This window comes from Scyliorhinus torazame, chromosome 17 (assembly GCF_047496885.1).
Source record: "Scyliorhinus torazame isolate Kashiwa2021f chromosome 17, sScyTor2.1, whole genome shotgun sequence".
Taxonomy (NCBI): Eukaryota; Metazoa; Chordata; class Chondrichthyes; order Carcharhiniformes; family Scyliorhinidae; genus Scyliorhinus; species Scyliorhinus torazame.
In genome coordinates this window covers 180,010,552-180,030,652 of record NC_092723.1, presented here as the reverse complement: position 1 = coordinate 180,030,652, position 20,101 = coordinate 180,010,552, and the positions used below count along the sequence as shown (strand labels likewise).

At 42.7% G+C, this 20,101-nt stretch overlaps 1 protein-coding gene and 1 long non-coding RNA gene across 3 annotated transcripts in view; both read left to right on the top strand.

The window, feature by feature from the left end:
• Positions 1-20,101, top strand: part of stub1 (STIP1 homology and U-Box containing protein 1) — a 47,125-nt gene that overhangs the window by 6,904 nt on the left and 20,120 nt on the right. The window contains exons 2-3 of one of the 2 annotated variants that reach the window (XM_072481750.1): positions 1,033-1,083; positions 18,484-18,682. In XM_072481750.1, the coding sequence (XP_072337851.1) occupies positions 1,033-1,083; positions 18,484-18,682 (250 nt within the window). The remainder of the gene's footprint in view (positions 1-1,032; positions 1,084-18,483; positions 18,683-20,101) is intronic. The other variant, XM_072481751.1, reaches the window with a different exon arrangement.
• Positions 9,695-10,563, top strand: LOC140393605 (uncharacterized). The gene is made up of 2 exons (XR_011935691.1): positions 9,695-9,819; positions 10,491-10,563. It is a non-coding gene; the product is annotated as an uncharacterized lncRNA (long non-coding RNA).

Sequence of the window (20,101 nt, the reverse complement as noted above, 5' to 3'; positions counted from 1 at the left end):
TACATTTTAACAAATGTTTTTAGAAAGCTATTTCCACCGCCTATTTTAGTTGGATTGCATGTTTAAGTCTAACTCAATTTGTTGCCAAAACCTGGCAGCAAATACTGTGTGAACACTTCAGAATCCCTTTGTCAGGGGAGGAACAGAAATGTGATCTGTTTTGATAAGATAAGACCATAAGACATGGGAGCAGAATTAGGCCATTCGGCCCATTGAGTCTGCTCTGCCATTCAATCATGGCTAATATGTTTCTCATCCCCATTCTCCTGCATTCTCCCCATAACTCCTGCCCCTTATTAATCAAGAACCTACCCATCTCTGTCTTAAACACACTCAGTGATTTGGCCTCCACAGCCTTCTGTGGCAATGAGTTCCATAGATTCACCACCCTCTTTCTGAAGAAATTCCTCCTCATCTCTGTTTTAAAGGAGTCTGAGGCTGTGCTCTCTGGTCCTAGTTTCTCCTACTAGTGGAAACATCCTCTCCACATCCACTCTACCTAGGCCCCTCGGTGTTCTGTAAGTTTCAATGCAATCCTTCTAAACTTCCATCAAGTACAGACCCAGACAAGTACTTCATTCCGGAGATCGTTCTTGTGAATCTCCTCTGGACCCTCTCCAAGGGTCAGCACGTCCTTCCTTAGATACGGGGTCCAAAACTGCTCACAATATTCCAAATGGGGTCTGACAGAGATTTTACAGCCTCAACAGTACACCCCTGCTCTTGTATTCTAGCCCTCTTGACATGAATGCTAACATTGTTAGATGTCTTGGTAATTCTGCTCTGTTGTGATCCTAGACTGTATGATCGGGATCTAAATAGGTAACATAAGGATGTCAACTTTTGGAGCGCATGTGGGCCACTACATTGTTGTTCAGTGGCATCTTATTTGTATAATCTAGGTTAGGTGGTCTTCCCTAGGCCGTCTCATCAGTGCTCTCAAACTGTGTGCATTGAGTGATTTGGCATGGAGTCAGTCTAAGGTTATATCTCCCTGGCACTATAAATATAAATATTTTTTAAAATCGGCAGGTCAGGAAGGAACTGAAGCGGAGAGAGTGCCCCTGTTGCTGGTGGAGATCGGTAAGGCTGCATGCTAGCACTGATGAAATATTACTATTATTCTCTTGTATTTAGAGTAGAAAGTCACAGACAGAAACGCAATATATGTATTGTATGAAAATATACAGCAAGGTTTTGGCTCTGTGCGCCTATGTTTATCCTAGCTGTGATGTTTTTATCCAGTGTGCACAATCTTCAGGAGGGCCAGGGAGAGGAGTCACACACACACACACACACACACACACACACACACACAGTGGGTGGGTAAAGATCGGCAGTGGCACAGGATGGAAACAAATGCAGTCATAATGTTTACACAATCCCCACTTGGCCAATAATAAACTATTGATTACGGATTGTTAGCAGAATTTTGCACAACCTGTAGGATCTAATCCATATCAGGGCCACTTGCTGTGTAGTCTCCTTGGTGATTCTTCTTACAGGTAGTACCTGCATCACCAACAGCACTGATATCAAATGCCAGTGCTGGGCTGCATGATAATTACAGCCTGTATCATTTGGAAATTAGGAACCTCATACAATATCAGAATGTACCTCGTCTGGCCCATACCAACTCTGGTAAAAAGATTTTTCTCTCCGTTCTTTAGCCCATTTTGGTGAACTAAATATGCCTGATAACATTCATTATCTTAATTTTATTAGGCAAGGGTATTGAGGGTTACAGAACCATGGTGGATAGATGGAGTTAAGATCCAGATCAACCACTATCTGACTGAATGGCAGACAAGGTTTGAGAGGTTGAATGGCCTCCTCTCCAAGGGGAAGGGAAATCGAAAGGGAGGATATTTCAAACACCTTTAGTTCGTTTTATTTTCAGCTGACAATTTTTGTGTTTGGTATGTGGTCCTCCAAGTACCACCTCTTACCTTGCAAGGTTGCTCCCCTGACGTCGAATACATAGGCAGTCCAGCCACAAATGTGGTTTGGAGAGATCCTGATTGTTTTAACATCACAGCCCTTCCTCTTGTCACGCAGCTGCTCTGAGAAGCATGGGGAATGTCCTCCTAAACGCAACATTGCATCAGGAAAGAGTATTATTTCCCAATATAGAAAGAGAAAGTGCTGTGACCAAGATGTCAGTCTACTTTCCCCGCCATTTAAATTTCTAAAGCCTTACAGGGTTTAAAATAATTTCTGATCATTCTGGTTTGAAATAGATTTTAGGATGGTAACCCACTCCTTTTTTACAAGCAGTATAACAATGACAGTACTAGACAGAGGCAGACAGATGAATCAAATGTAGATTACGTCATGCATGTGAATATATCAGATATTGCTGTACTTAACAGAAGCTGCTCTTATTTATTGGGTAATTACCTGAGGTAAGCAGTTGTGTCCTTTGAGTAAAAGCCAGATGTGCTTTGTACAGCAGCCAGTCTGTTTGTTTGACATGATTCAGCATAACCACCTGCTATTGCCACAAACTGGACCAATGTGAATATCTCATTGCAATAGATAATGCTCTTTTTTTAAAACATTAATCCAAACTGTCTATTATCGATATTCCAGTACTACAATGTTCAGTAATTAGTTGACAGATTCTCTATTCAATGAACGCCGTCTACAAATTTGTCAAATTTGCTGAAAAAAGGTGTAAAGTGTACTTCTAACACCTAACAATATGTTGAGAAAATAATTATATCGAACCGATATCCTGCAGCATTTAATGTGGGGGAATCCCACAATATGGGCAGCGCGGTAGCACAGTGGTTAGCACGGTTGCTTCACAGCTCCAGGGTCCCAGGTTCGATTCCCGGATTGGGTCACTGTCTGTGTGGAGTCTGCACGTTCTCCCCGTGTCTGCGTGAGTTTCCTCTCACAGTCCAAAAGACGTGCAGGTTAGGTGGATCGGCCATGCTAAATTGCCTTTAGTATCCAAAAACAGGTTAGGTGAGGTTTCTGAGTTACGGGGATAGGGTGAAGGTGTGGGCTTAAGTAGGGTGCTTTAAGGGCCGGTGCAGACTTGATGAGGCCAAATGGCCACCTGCACTGTAAATTCTGTGATCCATTGGGTGCCAATCAAGCAGACGGCTTTGTCCTTTAATGTCGTTGGTATGAAGCAAAAGTGAGTACATGGAGTTAGGTCACAGACCAGCCATGATCCCACTTGTGTAGCAGAACAGGCTCGAGGGGCTAAGTGACGTGCCCCAGTTCCTGTGTTGCTAAAGTGTTGGTGGCTTTGGAGAATAAGGAGGTGAGCCACTTGCTATAAAATATGCAGTCTCCAGCAACCATGGCATTTACGTGGCTGGTCAGTTCAGATTTTTGATCAGTGGTGATCCAGTAGAATGTTAATAATGGGAATTTAATGATGGTACTTTCATTGAACTTCTTCGCTTATTTTACTCAACCTCATTTACTGGACCTTGTGCTACCCTTGATCTTTTTTGTTTCTTAACCTTAACTGCAAAGATCTTTTACTTTTTCAGGTTTATTCCACTTTCTGCTCGCGACAACTTTTACTCCGTCTGTATTTAAATACCTTTTTGGTGGGAACGTTTCTTATTTGGTGCTGCAGAGTTTTCCAAACAGTCCAAGTCATCTACTGTCGAACAGTTCAAGACAGTTGTATTGATCTTCTCCTTAGTTTCTATTAATCTTATTAATGCTTTTCCTATGTTGGAACAGTTTGCCTTTTGCTAAATGACCACTGTTAATACTTCCAAGGGAAATGGCATTGGTTAGAAGAGGGTGTTATGCTGTTAGACGAAATAGACCTTTGTTATAGAACTAGTGAGTAGGTCATGTCTGTGCAAAGGGGTATTTGCCTATTACTGTGTTGGATTTACACTAATACTTTAGATTTACATTATTAATTTAACATTGGTTTGCAGTGGAAACCAATGACATTGCTAAAGTTGTACTGTGTTCAGGTGAACTCTGTTTGTCTACAAAATAACAGTGACTAGGATTTAGAAGTAATTCCTTGACTAAATCACTTACAGGTGACCAGAGTATGTGAAAATATGTCCTGACCAGCAATACCCACATCCCATGAACTAATACAAAAAATCTTCCTTTCCTCTTCATTTCCCTTGACACCATCTGCTTATGTCTTTCTCTTCTTGTCTGTGCAGTTGTGACCAATGGAAGGCAGCAGTCGTGGAGTTCAGGTGAATGGCTGAGTTGGAGGCATAGATTGGGCAGTGGGTAGAAGCAGCAGCTTTGGGATTTGGCTGGCTGGACTCTGCCTCTGGGCACAGAAAGAAAAGCCTGTCATGTACTGGGGTTGGAGTCAAATTTGATTGGCTGCTATCTGTAGGGGGTTCGGCTGCTCATTCCCAGATTCAGCCAATGGGAGCTGTGGTTTCCTTTCTCCACCGAGTACAGGGCTGCGGATAGGGGAAGTGAGCACTATCAATGAATAGTGAATTGCTATTAAACAATCCTGCAGCATTTGCGAGGAGAAATGGCTGACCTGTTGGTAGGTTTGTGGGAATTTAGGAGGAAAACGTTATAGGCTGTGTCAACAATTGTTTGTCAGTACAATGGTTAATGGATGGCTTTCCTACCTCAGTAGAGACTTTCAGTATTGGAGATTCCTGAGGGGGGGGGGGGGGTGCAAAGTAAGTGAAGTAAGAAAGTCAGAGTCTTGTGAGTGAGAGCTGCATGTTCATCCAGTGACGGCCAAGCTGGCAACACTGCTGATAATTTTATTTCACTGCCACAAGCCCATCTGCAGATCAACTGTTATTCCTGGTGGGAAGGGTTGAAAGGAAGGATTCTGGGCTGATTACGAATGGGAAGTGTCTGATTTGGGCTGTGTTGCACACTCCCAGATTACAGTACTTACTTAAGCTGACACTCCATCCTCTGGCGATCACTGTGGTCGTCTTCTGCGATTTCTACTCCGACTAAATGTACTCTGTATTAACCTCATCCTGCATCCAGATATAATGCTTCAGTATTCTTACTGGTAACCCCAAAATGTTGACACATTTCAGGCATTTGGTTCAGGTGAATGCTGGCGTCCAGTGATTTTCTATATGGATAATTAATACCCCATTATTGTGGCACTGTGGCCGGGGTCAAATTTTCCCACTTAACTGGCTTTTATTTGTAACTGTCAATGAAACATTGACCAAAAATAATAGAGCAGGTATGAAAATAGAGGAATTGTCAGCTACAGATTTACACCTGGTTCGAGAGATCAAATTTGATTTCCGAGATCTCGACCAAACCTTACTTGAGCAGTTTGACATATGGTTGGCATGTTGACTAGTGACTAATGACTATTTGATGAGATGGCATTCCTGTGATCCCAGGATTAACACTTGAGGTTACATTGAGTTTTTAATAATTCTGGTCTGCATTATCCTCATAACACAACAGCCCATTTCATTGACAAGCACTTATCTCACTCTGTTTCAAGGAGTTTTATTAGTGAAACCTTGCGTCTCATGGTAAGGGTAAGCTCCGGTATATTCGCCTTATTTTTGTTTTGGAGCAGGTTATTTTCACCGTCACATACTCTAGCCCTATGATTGCAGTTTAAGGTAAATAACCAGATTATATTCACAGCATCCTTTCCTAAGACTAGGAAAGAGGACCTGTTTGGGGATTATCAAACACTAGGGACTAAATTAAAGAGCAGGTCCTCCAGTGTTATAATCTCTGGATTACTACCCGAGCCACGTGCCAATTGGCATAGGGTTGAGAAAATTAGAGAAGTTAACACGTGGCTAAAGGAGTGGTGCGGGAAAGAGGGATTCCATTTCATGGGGCATTGGCATCAGTACTGGGACAGGAGGGACCTGTACCATTGGGACGGTCTTCACCTGAACCATTCTGGGACCAGTGTTCTAGCGAATAGGATAAATAGGTTGGTCACAAGGACTTTAAACTAGCACGTTGGGGGGAAGGGAAGTGTAAAGCTATGGACAGTATAATGGTTAATGGAGATCAAGGCAGCAGGTTACGTGACAGGTTATTATGTAGAGATATGGGTTCAAAGACCAGGAAAATTAGGAGAAAGGGTAAGAGGAAAAATAAATTGCGAAAAGTTACTGATCAAGGTGTTAGGATTCATAACAAAGACATAAAAAACAGCATAAGTGTACTTTACCTGAATGCTCGTAGTATACGAAATAAGGTAAACGAGTTGATGGCGCAAATCATCGTGAATGACTTTGATTTAGTGGCCATTACTGGAACATGGTTAAAAGATGCTCACGACTGGGAGTTAAATATCCAAGGGTATCAGACTATACGAAAGGATAGAATGGACGGTAAGGGCGGTGGTGTAGCTTTGTTGTTTAAGGATGGCATCAGGGCAATAGTAAGGGATGATATTGGTGCTATGGAGGACAAGGTTGAATCAATTTGGGTGGAAATCAGGAATAGTAAGGCAAAAAGGTCACTGATAGGAGTAGTCTATAGGCCACCAAATAGTAACAGGATGGTAGGGCAGGCAATAAGCAGAGAAATAACAGATGCATGTAGAAATGGTACAGCGGTTATCATGGGAGATTTTAATCTGCATATCGATTGGTTTAACCAGGTTGGTAAAGGCAGCCTTGAGGAAGAGTTTATAGAATGTGCCCGGGATAATTTCCTGGAACAGTATGTAATGGAACCTACAAGGGAACAAGCGGTCCTAGATCTGGTCCTGTGTAATGAGGCAGGATTGATTAATGATCTCATAGTTCGGGATCCTCTTGGAAGGAGCGACCACAATATGGTGGAATTTAAAATACAGTTGGAGGATGACAAGGTAAAATCAAACACTAGTGTTTTGTGCTTAAACAAAGGCGATTACAATGGGACGAGTGAAGAACTAGCTAAGGTAGACTGGGAGCAAAGACCTCATGGTGAAGCAGTTGAGGAACAGTGGAGAACCTTCCGAGCGATCTTTCACAGTGTTCAGAAAAGGTTCATACCGACAAAAAAGAAAGACGGTAGAAAGGGGAAAAATCGACCGTGGATATCTATGGAGGTGAGGGAGAGTATCAAATTGAAGGAAAAAACATACAAAGTGGCAAAAATTAGTGGGAGACTAGAGGACTGGGAAGTCTTTAGGGGACAACAGAAAGCTACTAAAAAAGCCATAAAGAAGAGTAAGGTAGACTATGAAAGTAAACTGGCTCAGAACATAAAAGCAGATAGTAAAAGCTTCTACAAATATAGAAGACAAAAAAGAGTGGCTAAGGTAAATATTGGTCCTTTGGAAGATGAGAAGGGAGATTTAATAATAGGAGACGGGGAAATGGCTGAGGAGCTGAACAGGTTTTTTGGGTCAGTCTTCACAGTGGAGGACACAAATAACATGCCAGTGACTGATGGAAATAAGGATATGATAGGTGAGGGCCTTGAGATGATTGTTATCACCAAGGAGGTAGTGATGGGCAAGCTAATGGGGCTAAAGGTAGACAAGTTTCCTGGCCCTGATGGGATGCATCCCAGAGTGTTAAAAGAGATGGCTAGGGAAATTGTAAACGCACTAGTGATAATTGATCAAAATTCACTAGACTCTGGGGTGGTCACAGAGGATTGGAAAGTAGCAAACGTGACACCACTGTTTAAAAAAGGAGGTCGGCAGAAAGCGGGTAATTATAGGCCGGTAAGCTTAACTTCGGTTGTAGGGAAAATGCTGGAATCTATCATTTAAGGAGGAAATAGCAGGGCACCTGGAGGAAAATTGTCCCATTGGGCAGACGCAGCATGGGTTCACAAAGGGTAGGTCGTGTCTGACTAATTTGGTAGAATTTTTTGAGGACGTTACCAGTGCAATAGATAACAGGGAGCCAATGGATGTGGTATATCTGGATTTCCAGAAAGCTTTTGACAAGGTGCCACACACAAGGTTGCTGCATAAACTAAAGATGCATGGCATTGAGGGTAAAGTGGTAGCATGGGTAGAGGATTGGTTAACTAACAGAAAGCAGAGAGTGGGGATAAATGGGTGTTTCTCTGGTTGGCAACCTGTAACTAGTGGGGTCCCTCAAGGATCAGTGTTGTGCCCACAGTTGTTCACAATTTACATAGACGATTTGGAGTTGGGGACCAAGTGCAATGTGTCAAAGTTTGCAGACGACACTAAGATGAGTGGTAAAGCAAAAACGGCAGAGGATACCGGAAGTCTGCAGAAGGATTTGGATAGGTTAGGTGAATGGGCTAGGGTCTGGCAGATGGAATTCAATGTTGCCAAGCGTGAGGCTATCCATTTTGGGAGGAATAAGAGCAGAGTGGATTATTATTTAAACGGTAAGATGTTAAAGCATGCTGCTGTGCAGAGGGACCTGGGTGTGCTGGTGCATGAGTCGCAAAAAGTTGGTGTGCAGATGCTTAAGAAGGCTAATCGGGTTTTGTCTTTCATTGCTAGAGGGATGGAGTTCAAGACTAGTGAGGTTACGCTGCAATTGTATTGGGTGTTGGTGAGGCCGCATCTGGAGTATTGTGTTCAGTTTTGGTCTCCTTACCTGAGAAAGGACATATTGGCACTGGAGGGAGTGCAGAGGAGATTCACTAGGTTGATCCCAGAGTTGAGGGGATTAGATTATGACGAGAGGTTGAGTAGACTGGGACTGTACTCATTGGAGTTTAGAAGGATGCGGGGGATCTTATTGAGACATATAAAATTATGAAGGGAATAGATAGGATAGATGCGGGCAGGTTGTTTCCACTGGTCGGGGAAAGCAGAACTAGGGGGCATAGCCTCAAAATAAGGGGAGGTAGATTTAGGACGGAGTGTAGGAGGAACTTCTTCACCCAAAGGGTTGTGAATCTCTGGAATTCCTTGCCCAGTGAAGCAGTTGAGGCTCCTTTAAACGTTTTTAAGAAAAAGATAGATGCCTTTCTAAAGAATAAAGGGATTCGGGGATATGGTGTACGGGCCGGAGAATGGAGCTGAGTCCACAAAGATCAGCCATGATCTCATTAAATGGCGGAGCAGGCTCGAGGGGCCAGATGGCCTACTCCTGTTCCTAGTTCTTATGTTCTAAATACCTAGATCGCATCCTCTCACTCTTCTACAGAATACATTCTGCCACGTTGTTACAATCATTTGTACATTGGAATCAACTTTCTCTTTTTTAAAAATAAATTTAAAGTATATTTTTCTTTCCAGTTAAGGGCAAATTAGCGTGGCCAATCCACCTATCCTGCACATCTTTGGGTTGTGGGGGTGAGGCCCAGTCAGACAAAGGAAGAATGTGCAAACTCCACACAGTAATCCGGGGCCGGGATCGAACCCGGGTCCACGGCGCCGTGAGGCAGCAGTGCTAACCACTGTTCCACCATGCCGCCCTGCAACTTTCTCTTTTAATAATTTTCTCCAAAATATCAGTTAGCTTCTCAGAATACATTCTGCCACGTTATTATAATCATTTGTATATTGGAATCAACCTTCTGGTGGAGTTGCAGATAGCGAGGAGGACTGTCAGAGAATACAGCAAAATATAGATAGTTTGGAGAGTTGGGCAGAGAAATGGCAAATGGAGTTTAATCCAGGCAAATGCGAGGTGATGTACTTTGGAAGATCTAATTCAAGAGCGGACTATACGGTCAATGGAAGAGTCCTGGGGAAAATTGATGTACAGAGAGATCTGGGAGTTCAGGTCCATTGTACCCTGAAAGTGGCAACGCAGGTCGATAGTGGTCAAGAAGGCAGACAGGCCCTGCAGGAGCTGCTTGCGAAAGGTATGATCAAGCTGGTGTGCAAACACAGAGCACAGGTTATCTACACACAAAACACCAAAGGAGGGGATGCACCTGCTGCTGCAGATGATGCTTAAACAGGTACTGTTCGGACAGCTATCCGTATTTCCTCACCTTGTAGCTGCTAGTGATCTTTCCCGTCGTTTTCACTGGGGGGAATGAAGTGCTTCTATGAACTCTCAACAATGACCAAGAGTGCACATTCCCCATCTAAATGTTCTGAGTGCACAGCAGACTGGATTGTATGAGGCAACCTGCACTTTTGAATCCTTTCCAGTGTGCAGTCAGCCTTTTGGTAAAGTTTCAAAGCTGAGTTTCTCTGGCCATGCTGCTGGTTCCGGCATTAAATAGTGAGGCATGCAAGATTGATTAGGATGCAGACTCTTCGGTTAATGTGATTTTTACCCTTTTCTGTATCAACCCTGGCAGCTGAGGGGCGTTCTAATCTCTGGTCATGATTGCGCAGCATCAATTAAGATTACAGTCCCCGGTGTTGATCACAACAGTTGATCCTTTGGAAGAACACCAGAGTAGATATTAGGTCAGGATTGGGCCAGTCTGAATGAATAGTTTGTACGTGCATATGGAACTAGTATTTAAAATGACTGCTGCCATTAACTAATTTTAGGTATCAAGTTTACCCTGGGTTAAACATCATGGAAGTGTCTGAAGATTTAACCTTATTTTAGGTTGAGAATTTTCAGATTAGTTGTCTGAACTTAACCGTCTAAACAGTTCCTTTTTCTTTTCAGGTTCTGGGGTGAAGTGAAGATATTTAGATACAAATGTAAAATAAAAAATGTTGTACCACACAAAAAAAAAGAAGGCAGACAGCATGCTTGCCTTCATCGGACGGGGTATTGAGTACTAGAGTCGACCGGTCATGTTATAGTTGTATAGGAATTTGGTTAGGCCACATTTGGAATACTATGTGCAGTCTGGTTGCCACATTACCAGAAGGATTTGGATGCTTTAGAGAGGGTGCAGTGGAGGTTCACCAGGATGTTGCCTGGTATGGAGGGTTCTAGCTATGAAGAAAGGTTGAGTAGATTAGGATTGTTTTCGTTGGAAAGACGGAGGTTGAGGGGGGACCTGATTGAGGTCTACAAAATTATGAGAGGTATGGACAGGGTGGATAGCAACAAGCTTTTTGCAAGAGTGGGGGTGTCAATTACAAGGGGTTACGATTTCAAGGTGAGAGGGGGAAAGTTTAAGGGAGATGTGCGTGGAAAGTTTTTTATACAGAGGGTGGTGGGTGCCTGGAACGCTTTGCCAGCGGAGGTGGTAGAGGCGGGCACGATAGCATCATTTAAGATGCATCTAGACAGATATATGAACGGGTGGGAAACAGAGGGAAGTAGATCCTTGGAAAATAGAAGACACGTTTTAGATAAAGGATCTGGATATGCGCAGGCTGGGAGGGCTGAAGGGCCTGTTCCTGTGCTGTAATTTTCTTTGTTCTTTTTGTATTCTTTTAAGTATTTTCTCTAAAACATCAATTAGCCTTTTTGACGGTAATGTCACCAACATTTTGAAACAATGCTGCAATCTGTCCTTGCTGATAGATCTATAAGATTTAAAAGAAGCTTGGTTCTGTTTATCGTGTACCCTTGAAAATGTGTCAGGATTTGAGTAACCTTGCTGATGGTGATTTTGTATTTAATTAATTACATTTAGCGAATGATTAATAATTGCACAAAGGTCATTTGATGCCATACCAGAATGGACTTCACCCGAGTTTAGGTTTCTGCATAACATTTTCTGGTGTTTACTATTTCCGTGGGACTGGTGGTGTCTGTATCCTGTGTACTGTATTGCTGTCTTTAATGGTTAACATTGGTTTGAGTTTGGTTGTCATGTTCTTCCTATTTATGAAGAAACGTTGATTTAAGGATAAGAACATTCCTAGTGCCTTCCACAACTAAAATATATAAATACTTTATAATCACCATATAATAACTACTCGAGCTGAGATTTTACTGGATAAAATTACATCACTTTCCCTTCCACATCAGCATGAAATTTGGCACAAACTTTATTTTAAATATGACTTTTAAATGTGCAAAATTTTATATATTTAAAGTAGCTGCATCAGTGGCAAATATAAAAATAACTTTGTCTTTAATTTATGATTAGTCTGCTAAACAGGAAGTTCTTACTATATTGGAGGTTAGGAGGAGAGATGTCTTAATGGTGACATGGGCACTGTCACTTGAACTTATTTTAAATTAAAACCTGGGGGAATTCTGAGATGGATTCACATGATGAGGGAGCATGGTTAACTATGATTACCCTATAATAATGTAAGCACAATATATGCATTTTCTATCCAGGACATACTGATTTTAGGTTGGCTTTATGATGGTCGATGTTGTAAAATCAGATGGCCCCCAATAGATGTTTTCATGCCTGGAATCATAGACTGATACAGCACCAAAGTGTTTGTCGGGGCTGTTTGATACAGCTATTGTGATGAATGTAAGAAATTGTTGTATATTATATTTTATATTTGGGGTAGTAATGTTATTGAAAACTCTAGTTTAAAATACATACAAACTCGGTGTCTGCCAAAGCTGTAATTCAGGTGGCGTTAAAGTGAGAGAATCATTCATAGAATTTACTGTGCAGAAGGATGCCATTCGGCCCATCGAGTCTGCACTGGTCCTTGCAAAAAGGACCTTACTTAAGCCCATGCCGCCACCCTATCCCCAATCTAACCTTTTGGACACTGAGGGGCAATTTAGCACGGCCAATCCACCTAACCTGCACATCTTTGGACTGTGGGAGGAAACCGGAGCACCTGGAGGAAACCCACGCAGACACGGGGAGAAAGTACAAACTCCACGCAGTCACCCGATGCCGGAATTGAATCCGGGTCCCTGGAACTGTAAGGCAGCAGTGCTAACCACTGTGCCACTGTGGTGCCACCGTGATTCTAACCATTTAATTGTTCACATATAGATGGCTAATGGAATATTGTTTATAGAAAGGAGATTCCCTGAGGTGTAGATAACTTGTGAGGGAGTGGTGTTTAGTTCTCGCTAAACAGGTCATGGGAGGAGCCAGATCTGTCTGCCGTTTTTGGCAGTTTGCCATAGGCTTTTAATGTGAAAAGGTAGGAGGATTTTCCGGTTGTTCCTGAAAGGGTCTCTCTCCAAAAGTCTGCATAAAGAACAGCAAGGAACTCTTATTGCTAGCTTTATTTATGAGTGGCATTTGAACTGTATTGAGTTTGGTTGGAATATATATAGTGGCAAGTGTAGATAGTGAGTTAAAGTTTTTCATTTTATTTAAGGCTGTTAATTGTAAAGCTATTTCTTTGATAATGTGGTTAATTCTGTGTTTAATTAAATTTTGTTTTAATATAAAAGCTATCTATTGGAGTCATCACTTCTGGGGTGAAGTATCCGTTCCTCACAGTTTTACAAACTGCAAATTGCCGGCATCCTAAAAAAGAAACTGGGATCTGGGCCGATATCCTAATGCCATCCAATTATTCCCATACCGTCCCAATAATCTTGTATTTTTCCCAGCTATTTATACAGTTCTCTTCTGAATATTACTGCTGAGTCTGCCAGGGAGTGGGATGGAATCAGTGCTAAAGACTGATTTGTGATGGAATCACACGACTAGATGTCAGGTGAGCATAGGGATAACAGAGTGGTCAAGAGGAAGTAGAGCTGGGTATTATCGGATGATGTCGCCAAGGAGTAATCAACAGATGACAAATAGAAGGAGCCAAGGATAGATCTTTGGGGGTCACCAGAGGTGATATAGCAGGAGCAGGAAGAGTACTGAAATAATTACAGGCGATTCTCTGGTTACAACTGGATAGACAAAGGAATGGATGCAGTCTCACCCAGTTGGATAACAGTGGGGAAATGTTGGAGGAGGGTGGAGTTGTCAACAATGTTGAAGCCTGTAGCTAGGCCAAGGGGGGCAAGGAGTGATATTTCACCTTTGTCCCAGTCACATGGAAGGTCATTTGTGATTTTAAAGTCATTATTTAAATGTCAGTTGTTGATGGTGGTGGAGCAGGTGTACAATTTCCTTTATTTTGTCTTGTTCCTTTCCTCAATATTGGAATTACTGTTATATTTGGTCTCCGATATCTACAGGTCTACTAAAATGCTGAAGGGAAAAACAAGTGGAGAATTGTCCCCTTGATGGCATAAATTGGAATAATGATCTGCGGGATTCAATTCATGTTTTTGATATCAAATAAATGGATGTTCAACACACTGTCAGGTCCAATCTGTACATGTCGACCAGTTCTACAGCATAAATATAAAATAAAAGCAAATTACTGCGGATGCTCGAATCTAAAACAAAAATAGAGAATGCGGGACAATTACAGCGGGTCAGGCAGCATCTGTGACGAGAGAATAGAGCTAACGTTTCAAGTCTGGATGACTCTTTGTCAAAGCTGGAAAAGGGACGAGATTTATACTGTAGTGGGGGTGCGTGAAGCAGTGGGGCTGGGTAGGGGGCCAGTGATGAGGTGGAGATTGACAAAGATGTCATGGACAGAAAGACAAAGGAAATGTAACTGGAGGTGATGACGACTAAGAAGGATGCTGATTGTGGCACATTAAGAGATCAGAATGTGTTAATGGCGGAACAGAGGTAAGCAGTGTGTCAAAGGACAACTTGGAACAGGGAACAGAAAGCCTAGTGGAGTGGTATGGAGGGAAGGGAAGCAAAGTGAGGGAAAAACAGACTGATGGGAGGAATGAAAAATAATTGATAGAAATAAAAATGGGGCTAGTGTGGAGGAGAGAGTTCACAGTCTGAATTGTTGAACTCAATGTTAAGTCTGGAAGGCTGTAACGTGCCTAATCGGAAGATGAGGTGCTGTTCCTCCAGTTTGCGTTGGGCTTCACTGGGACATTGCAGTAGGCCAAGGACGGACATGTGAGAGCAGGGCGGTGAGTTCAAATGGCAAGCGACAGGAAGGTCTACAGAATAATTTGAGAAGGGTTTACTGAGCGGTACCAGTGAGTGCATACATATTTCCCCTTTCAGCATGTAAGATTGCGTGACAAGTCAGTAGAAAACACTTCTGTTTATTAGTATTTCAGCAGATAAGGTGCCGCATCAAAGATTATTCCCGAAAAAAAAAAAAGCTCATGGGTAGGGGGTAGCATATTGGCATGGAAAGAAGATTGGTTAGCTACAGAAAACAGGGTAGCCATGACCGAGTCTTTTATGTTGTTGTTAGGGTGTAACGAGTGGTGTGTCACAGGGATCAGTACTGGGGCCGCAACTTCTTACAACTTGGATTGATTGATTGGTTTGATTTATTGTCACGTGTACCAAAATACAGTGAAAAGTATTATTCTGCGTACAGTCCAGACAGATTGTTCCATATGTGAAAGACGGTAACACAGTAGTTAGCACAGTTGCTTCACAGCTCCAGGATCCCAGGTTCGATTCCCGGCTTGGGTCACTGGACCCGAAAAGTTAGCTCTTTTCTCTCCCTACAGATGCTGCCAGACCTGCTGAGATTTTCCAGCATTTTCTCTTAGGTTTTGGATTCCAGCAGTAATTTGCTTTTATCCAGTGTAGACTGAGTCAATGAATGGGAGGCGGGTTCGTGTGATGGACTGGGCTGTGTTCACGATGATGATGGGACAGATGATACGGGTTGCTAAATTTGCTGATGATATAAAAGTAGGAAAGTAAATTGTGAAGAGGACATGAGACTACAAGGAGGCATAGATAGGTTGATCGAGTTGGCAAAGATCTGGGCAATGGGCTATAATGTGGGTAATGTGAAATTGTCCATTTTGGCACGAAGAATAAAAAAGCATATTATCTAAATGGTGAGAGGTTGCAGAGCTCTGAGATTCGGAGGGAGTTGGGTGACCTCATGCATAAAACGTAAAAGATTTTTATGCAGACAGAGCAAGTAATTAGGAAAGCTGATAGAATGTTCCTGCTTATTGCGAGGGGAATTGAATACAAAAGTGGGGAGGTTGTATGGGACACTTGAGACCACATCTGGAGTATTGTGTACAGTATTGGGCTCCTTATTTAAGAAAGGATGTAAATGCTTGAGAAGCAGGTCAGAGAAGATTTACTAAATTAATAATCTGGAATGGGCGGGCTGTTTTCTGAGGAAAGATTGGAAAAGTTAAACTTGTAACCACTAGCGTTTAGAAGAGTGAGAGGCGACTTGTTTGAAGCATATAAGATCCTGAGGATGTTTCTTCTTATGAAAGAATCTAGAGCTGGGGTCACTGTATAACGATTAAGGGTCACCCATTTAAGACAGCGATGAGAAGAATTTTTTCACTGAGGGTTTCTGGAATGCGGTCTTTGTAAGTCCCTGCCTCAACACAGTGGTTAGCACTGCTGCCTCACAGCTCCAGCCTCAAATGACTGTGTGGAGTTTGCACTTCCTCCCCGTGTCTGTGGGTTTCCTCAGGGTGTTCCAGTTTTCTCCCACAGTCCAAAGATGTGGGAGAGGTGGTTAGGTGGACCGGCCATGCTTAATTGCCCCGTAGTGTCCAAAAAGATGAGGTGGGCTTATTGGGTTACGGGGATGGGGTGGAGGCTTAAATAGGGTGCTCTTTCCAAGGGCCGGTGCAGACTCAGTGGGCCAAATGGCCTCCTTCTGCACTGTAAATGCTATGATTCTATGACCAGGCAGTAGAATGTTTTCAAGGTGGAGCTAGATAGATTTTTGATGAACAAGGTGATAAAGATTATTAAGAGTTTTTTTTATAAATGTTTTTTATTGGGTTTTTGAACAAAGTATATTTACAGTTGTGTACACAGAATAAAATTTATATACATTAAAGAGGAAAAAAAAACCTGGTACGTTATTGTGCCCAACGCAACAACAGCAACTCTGTACAATTAACAATATTATTTTTAACATGGGGGTGGGGGGGGGTGGAGTGGAGAGGTTCAGATACATTTGGGTGCCGGAGAAACAATTCCATTGGTTATGTCCAATGCAGAGAGCAATACGAGAATGGGTCTGGTATTGGTGTTGTCACTTGCGATTATTAAGTTTTGGCGGGAGGCTGCAGTCAGATCAGCCATGATCTTGATGAATGGCGGAACAAGCTCGAAGGGCTGAGTGACCTCCTCCTGCTCCCAACCCGCATGTTCAGCTTTTATTTTCAGGCATTCCAGACTGTACCATTCAAAAGCCAAACTCGCCAGATGCTGAAAATCTGAAGTGAAAACAGAAAATGCTAGAAATACTCAGCTGGCCAGGCAGCATCTGTGGAGGGAAGCAGAGTTTAATGTTTCAGGTCTGTCTCAGATGTTGCCCGGGCTGCTGAGTCAGTCCAGGTAGCGTCGTGTCTAGTGCCCGGCCGTTGTAGACTCCAGTCTCGGAAACAACCTGGTACGCGATTTCCTGAGGCTGTGACGTTTCTTACACTTCTTGCAGCAGTTGGGTACTTTGTGAGGTTGTCTTTACCAAATTTGCAGTGCAGCGAAGAGTCATTATCGTTGGACGTATCTCAGGATTTTGGCCCAGTCCAAAGATCATTGGGTCCTTTGAAATAGGTAAGATAATGCATTCTTGACAGAAAATTCTGGATGCAAATGAAGGCTTTCACTCAAAAGCCACCCTGGGAAGCAACATCTTCAGCCCAGGAGAAAGAGAAAAGGTTCCTTTTTCCATCCCTTTCCTATTTTTTCTCCTTTCCCAAAGCAAAAATCCAGCGGAAGTGTACGGAGGTGGGACCCAGTGCAACTGGTTTGGAGAGGCTCCACTCAATGTTGTAAGACACGACTCTGTCAGTCATTGGAAACTTCCAACGTTTTCCTGTGCTTTGCTTAAAAAAAACCATAATTTATACTTTTGCTGTTGCCTTAAAAGGCAGAATGAGAAACAAGAGGTAACAGAAAAAGCAATTTTCGCAGTTAACAAACAGGGAAGTATCAAAAGACTTGTAGTTCAGTAAGTGTTTTGGGGTGGAGGACAGGTGCCCGATATGTGCAGGGAGTCCGGCGAACCATGCCCATATGTTTTGGGCATGCCCGGCGCTTAAAGAATTCTGGCAGGGGTTTGCGAGGGTGATGTCTAGGATTTTGGACACTCGGGTGAAGGCGAGTCCAACGGTAGCGATATTTGGAGTGGCGGAGGATCCGGGAGTGCAGGGAGCGAAAGAGGCCGAGGTACTGGCCTTTGCCTCCCTGGTAGCCCGGAGACGGATCTTGCTAATGTGGAGGGACTCGAATCCCCCGGGTGTGGAGACCTGGGTTAGCGATATGGCGGGGTTCCTCAGCCTGGAGCGAATAAAGTTCGCCTTGAGAGAGTCCTTGGTGGGGTTCTCCCGGCGGTGGCAACCTTTCCTTGACTTTCTAGTGGAGCAGTAAGTGTCAGCAGCAGCATCCTTGTGGGGGGGGGGGGGGCGCAAGTGGGGGGGGGGGGGAAACTGTTGATATAATGTACGTTTTATAGGAAGACAACACCCACCTTGTTTTGTTTAATAATTCTTGTTTCATTTTATTTTTATTATTATTTGTACTTCTTTTTTTATTATGTAAAAACGTTGGTTGGAAAAGCTTTAATAAAATATTTATTTTTTAAAAAAGACTTGTAGTTCTTCCTGATTAACATTTCAAGGGAATTTACCGTCTTCTAATAATATTGTTCTGAGCAAAACACTGATTTCATTGTGTTAGCACTGTTTAGTTTGCTAATTAGAACTGTAACTTTCCAGTTTACCTCTTCACCCTCATGGTATTTACTTCCATCTCTTTGGCTTTGTTTTTCAGAACCGTAACCCATCTGTGGCCGTGTACTACACAAACCGTGCCCTGTGTTATGTGAAAATGCAGCAGTTTGATAAGGCGGTGTCAGACTGTAAACATGCCCTGGAGTTGGACAGCCAGTCTGTTAAAGCCCACTTCTTCCTGGGACAGTGCCAACTGGAAATGGAGAATTACGACGAAGCTATTGGCAATCTGCAACGAGGTCAGGATTCCTGCTTTTCCTCTTCCTAGCCAATCCGCACGCAAGTGTTTACTGAACTGCGTCAATAGGAATGACGAGCAGCCTTATCTCTGTTGGTCTACGGATAAGAGCTGCTAGCGACTTGGAACTCAGCATGTCAGTGATTATGTGCACAGATTGTACCACTGCATAGAGCTGGTCATTTGACATGGACGTGTGTCCTTGATTATTGACCCAACAATAATTTAGTTGCTTTAAACTTTTTAAGGAAACTTTCTAATCAATTTAAGTGCTGTAGAGCAATGAGCTTGGGAAGTGGCGACCATGTAGTTCCCTTGAATTCAGGTGTCTGTAAGGGTAAGAATATATTTGTGCTCACTTAAATTAATTGGACCTCCATGTCCCAATCAAGACTTTTATAAATACATTAACTTTTTTTGTAAATATTCCCACTGTAACCTTGATCAAAGTGCGATGATCAAAACACAGTTCTGCTTCGGATAAGTGCAGTCAGTTTGCTGTGTTCAACAAGTGTATGGATATCAGCAATGTGGAGTCAAGTGCTTGCTCACCTTTTCACAGCAATATCCAGCATTTCCAAGATCTTCTGTAGTACAGGGCAGATTCAGTGCAGAGCTCCTTGTGTTCTGTCTTGCCAATGTGCTCGCCCTCACAATCCAAGTACATCACTTTCTATAGTAGCCGTCGTCTGGTGTCTGTGAACGGCGCTAGCAGATGATGTTGTTCTCATCGGATGATGGATGAGGGTGGGAAAGGACTGAATTCACTGGGTCGCTCCTCAGGGCCGCCGACAAGTTATCTCATCAGGCCCTTCTGCACTTGTGAAGGGCAGCTCCCACACCATGTCACTCAGCGATGTGACCAAGTCAAATATTGATGCTGAAGGAATAGCCAGGAAACATTTTTTCCAACTGGGTCTGGGAAGGAGGCTGGAATGAAGCAAGGAAACCAAGTCCATATTTTAAAAAATAATAAATTATGCAAGATTTAAAACAAAAATTGGAGAAAACAGAACTAGAGAAAAATGTAACAAAACAGAAGTGTACTTCGACAACTTTATAATGAAGTTACTTCAGAAACGTTATTCTCAGTGTAACTGGGTTTTATCCAGCCTTTGTGTGTGAACTGAAGCCTTAAATTTGGTGACTAGACTAAGTAGTGCAAAGAGTCTAAGGGTTAAATTTATTGTCTTTGCAAATCCCTTATCACTGACAGTTGGGTGCCATATACAAGCTGCCAAAGTCCTATTTATGTCAAGACCCTGGTGCTTTAATCTGGTTTTGACATATGGAGCCACATCATTGTTGGACTGATGAAGATTTCTACTAAATACTTTTGTTTTTAAGTACGTAGATGCGCATATTTTGCGTGTGTAAACATGCACAGACTTTTTTTATTTAGACATTTCACTGCGATTCG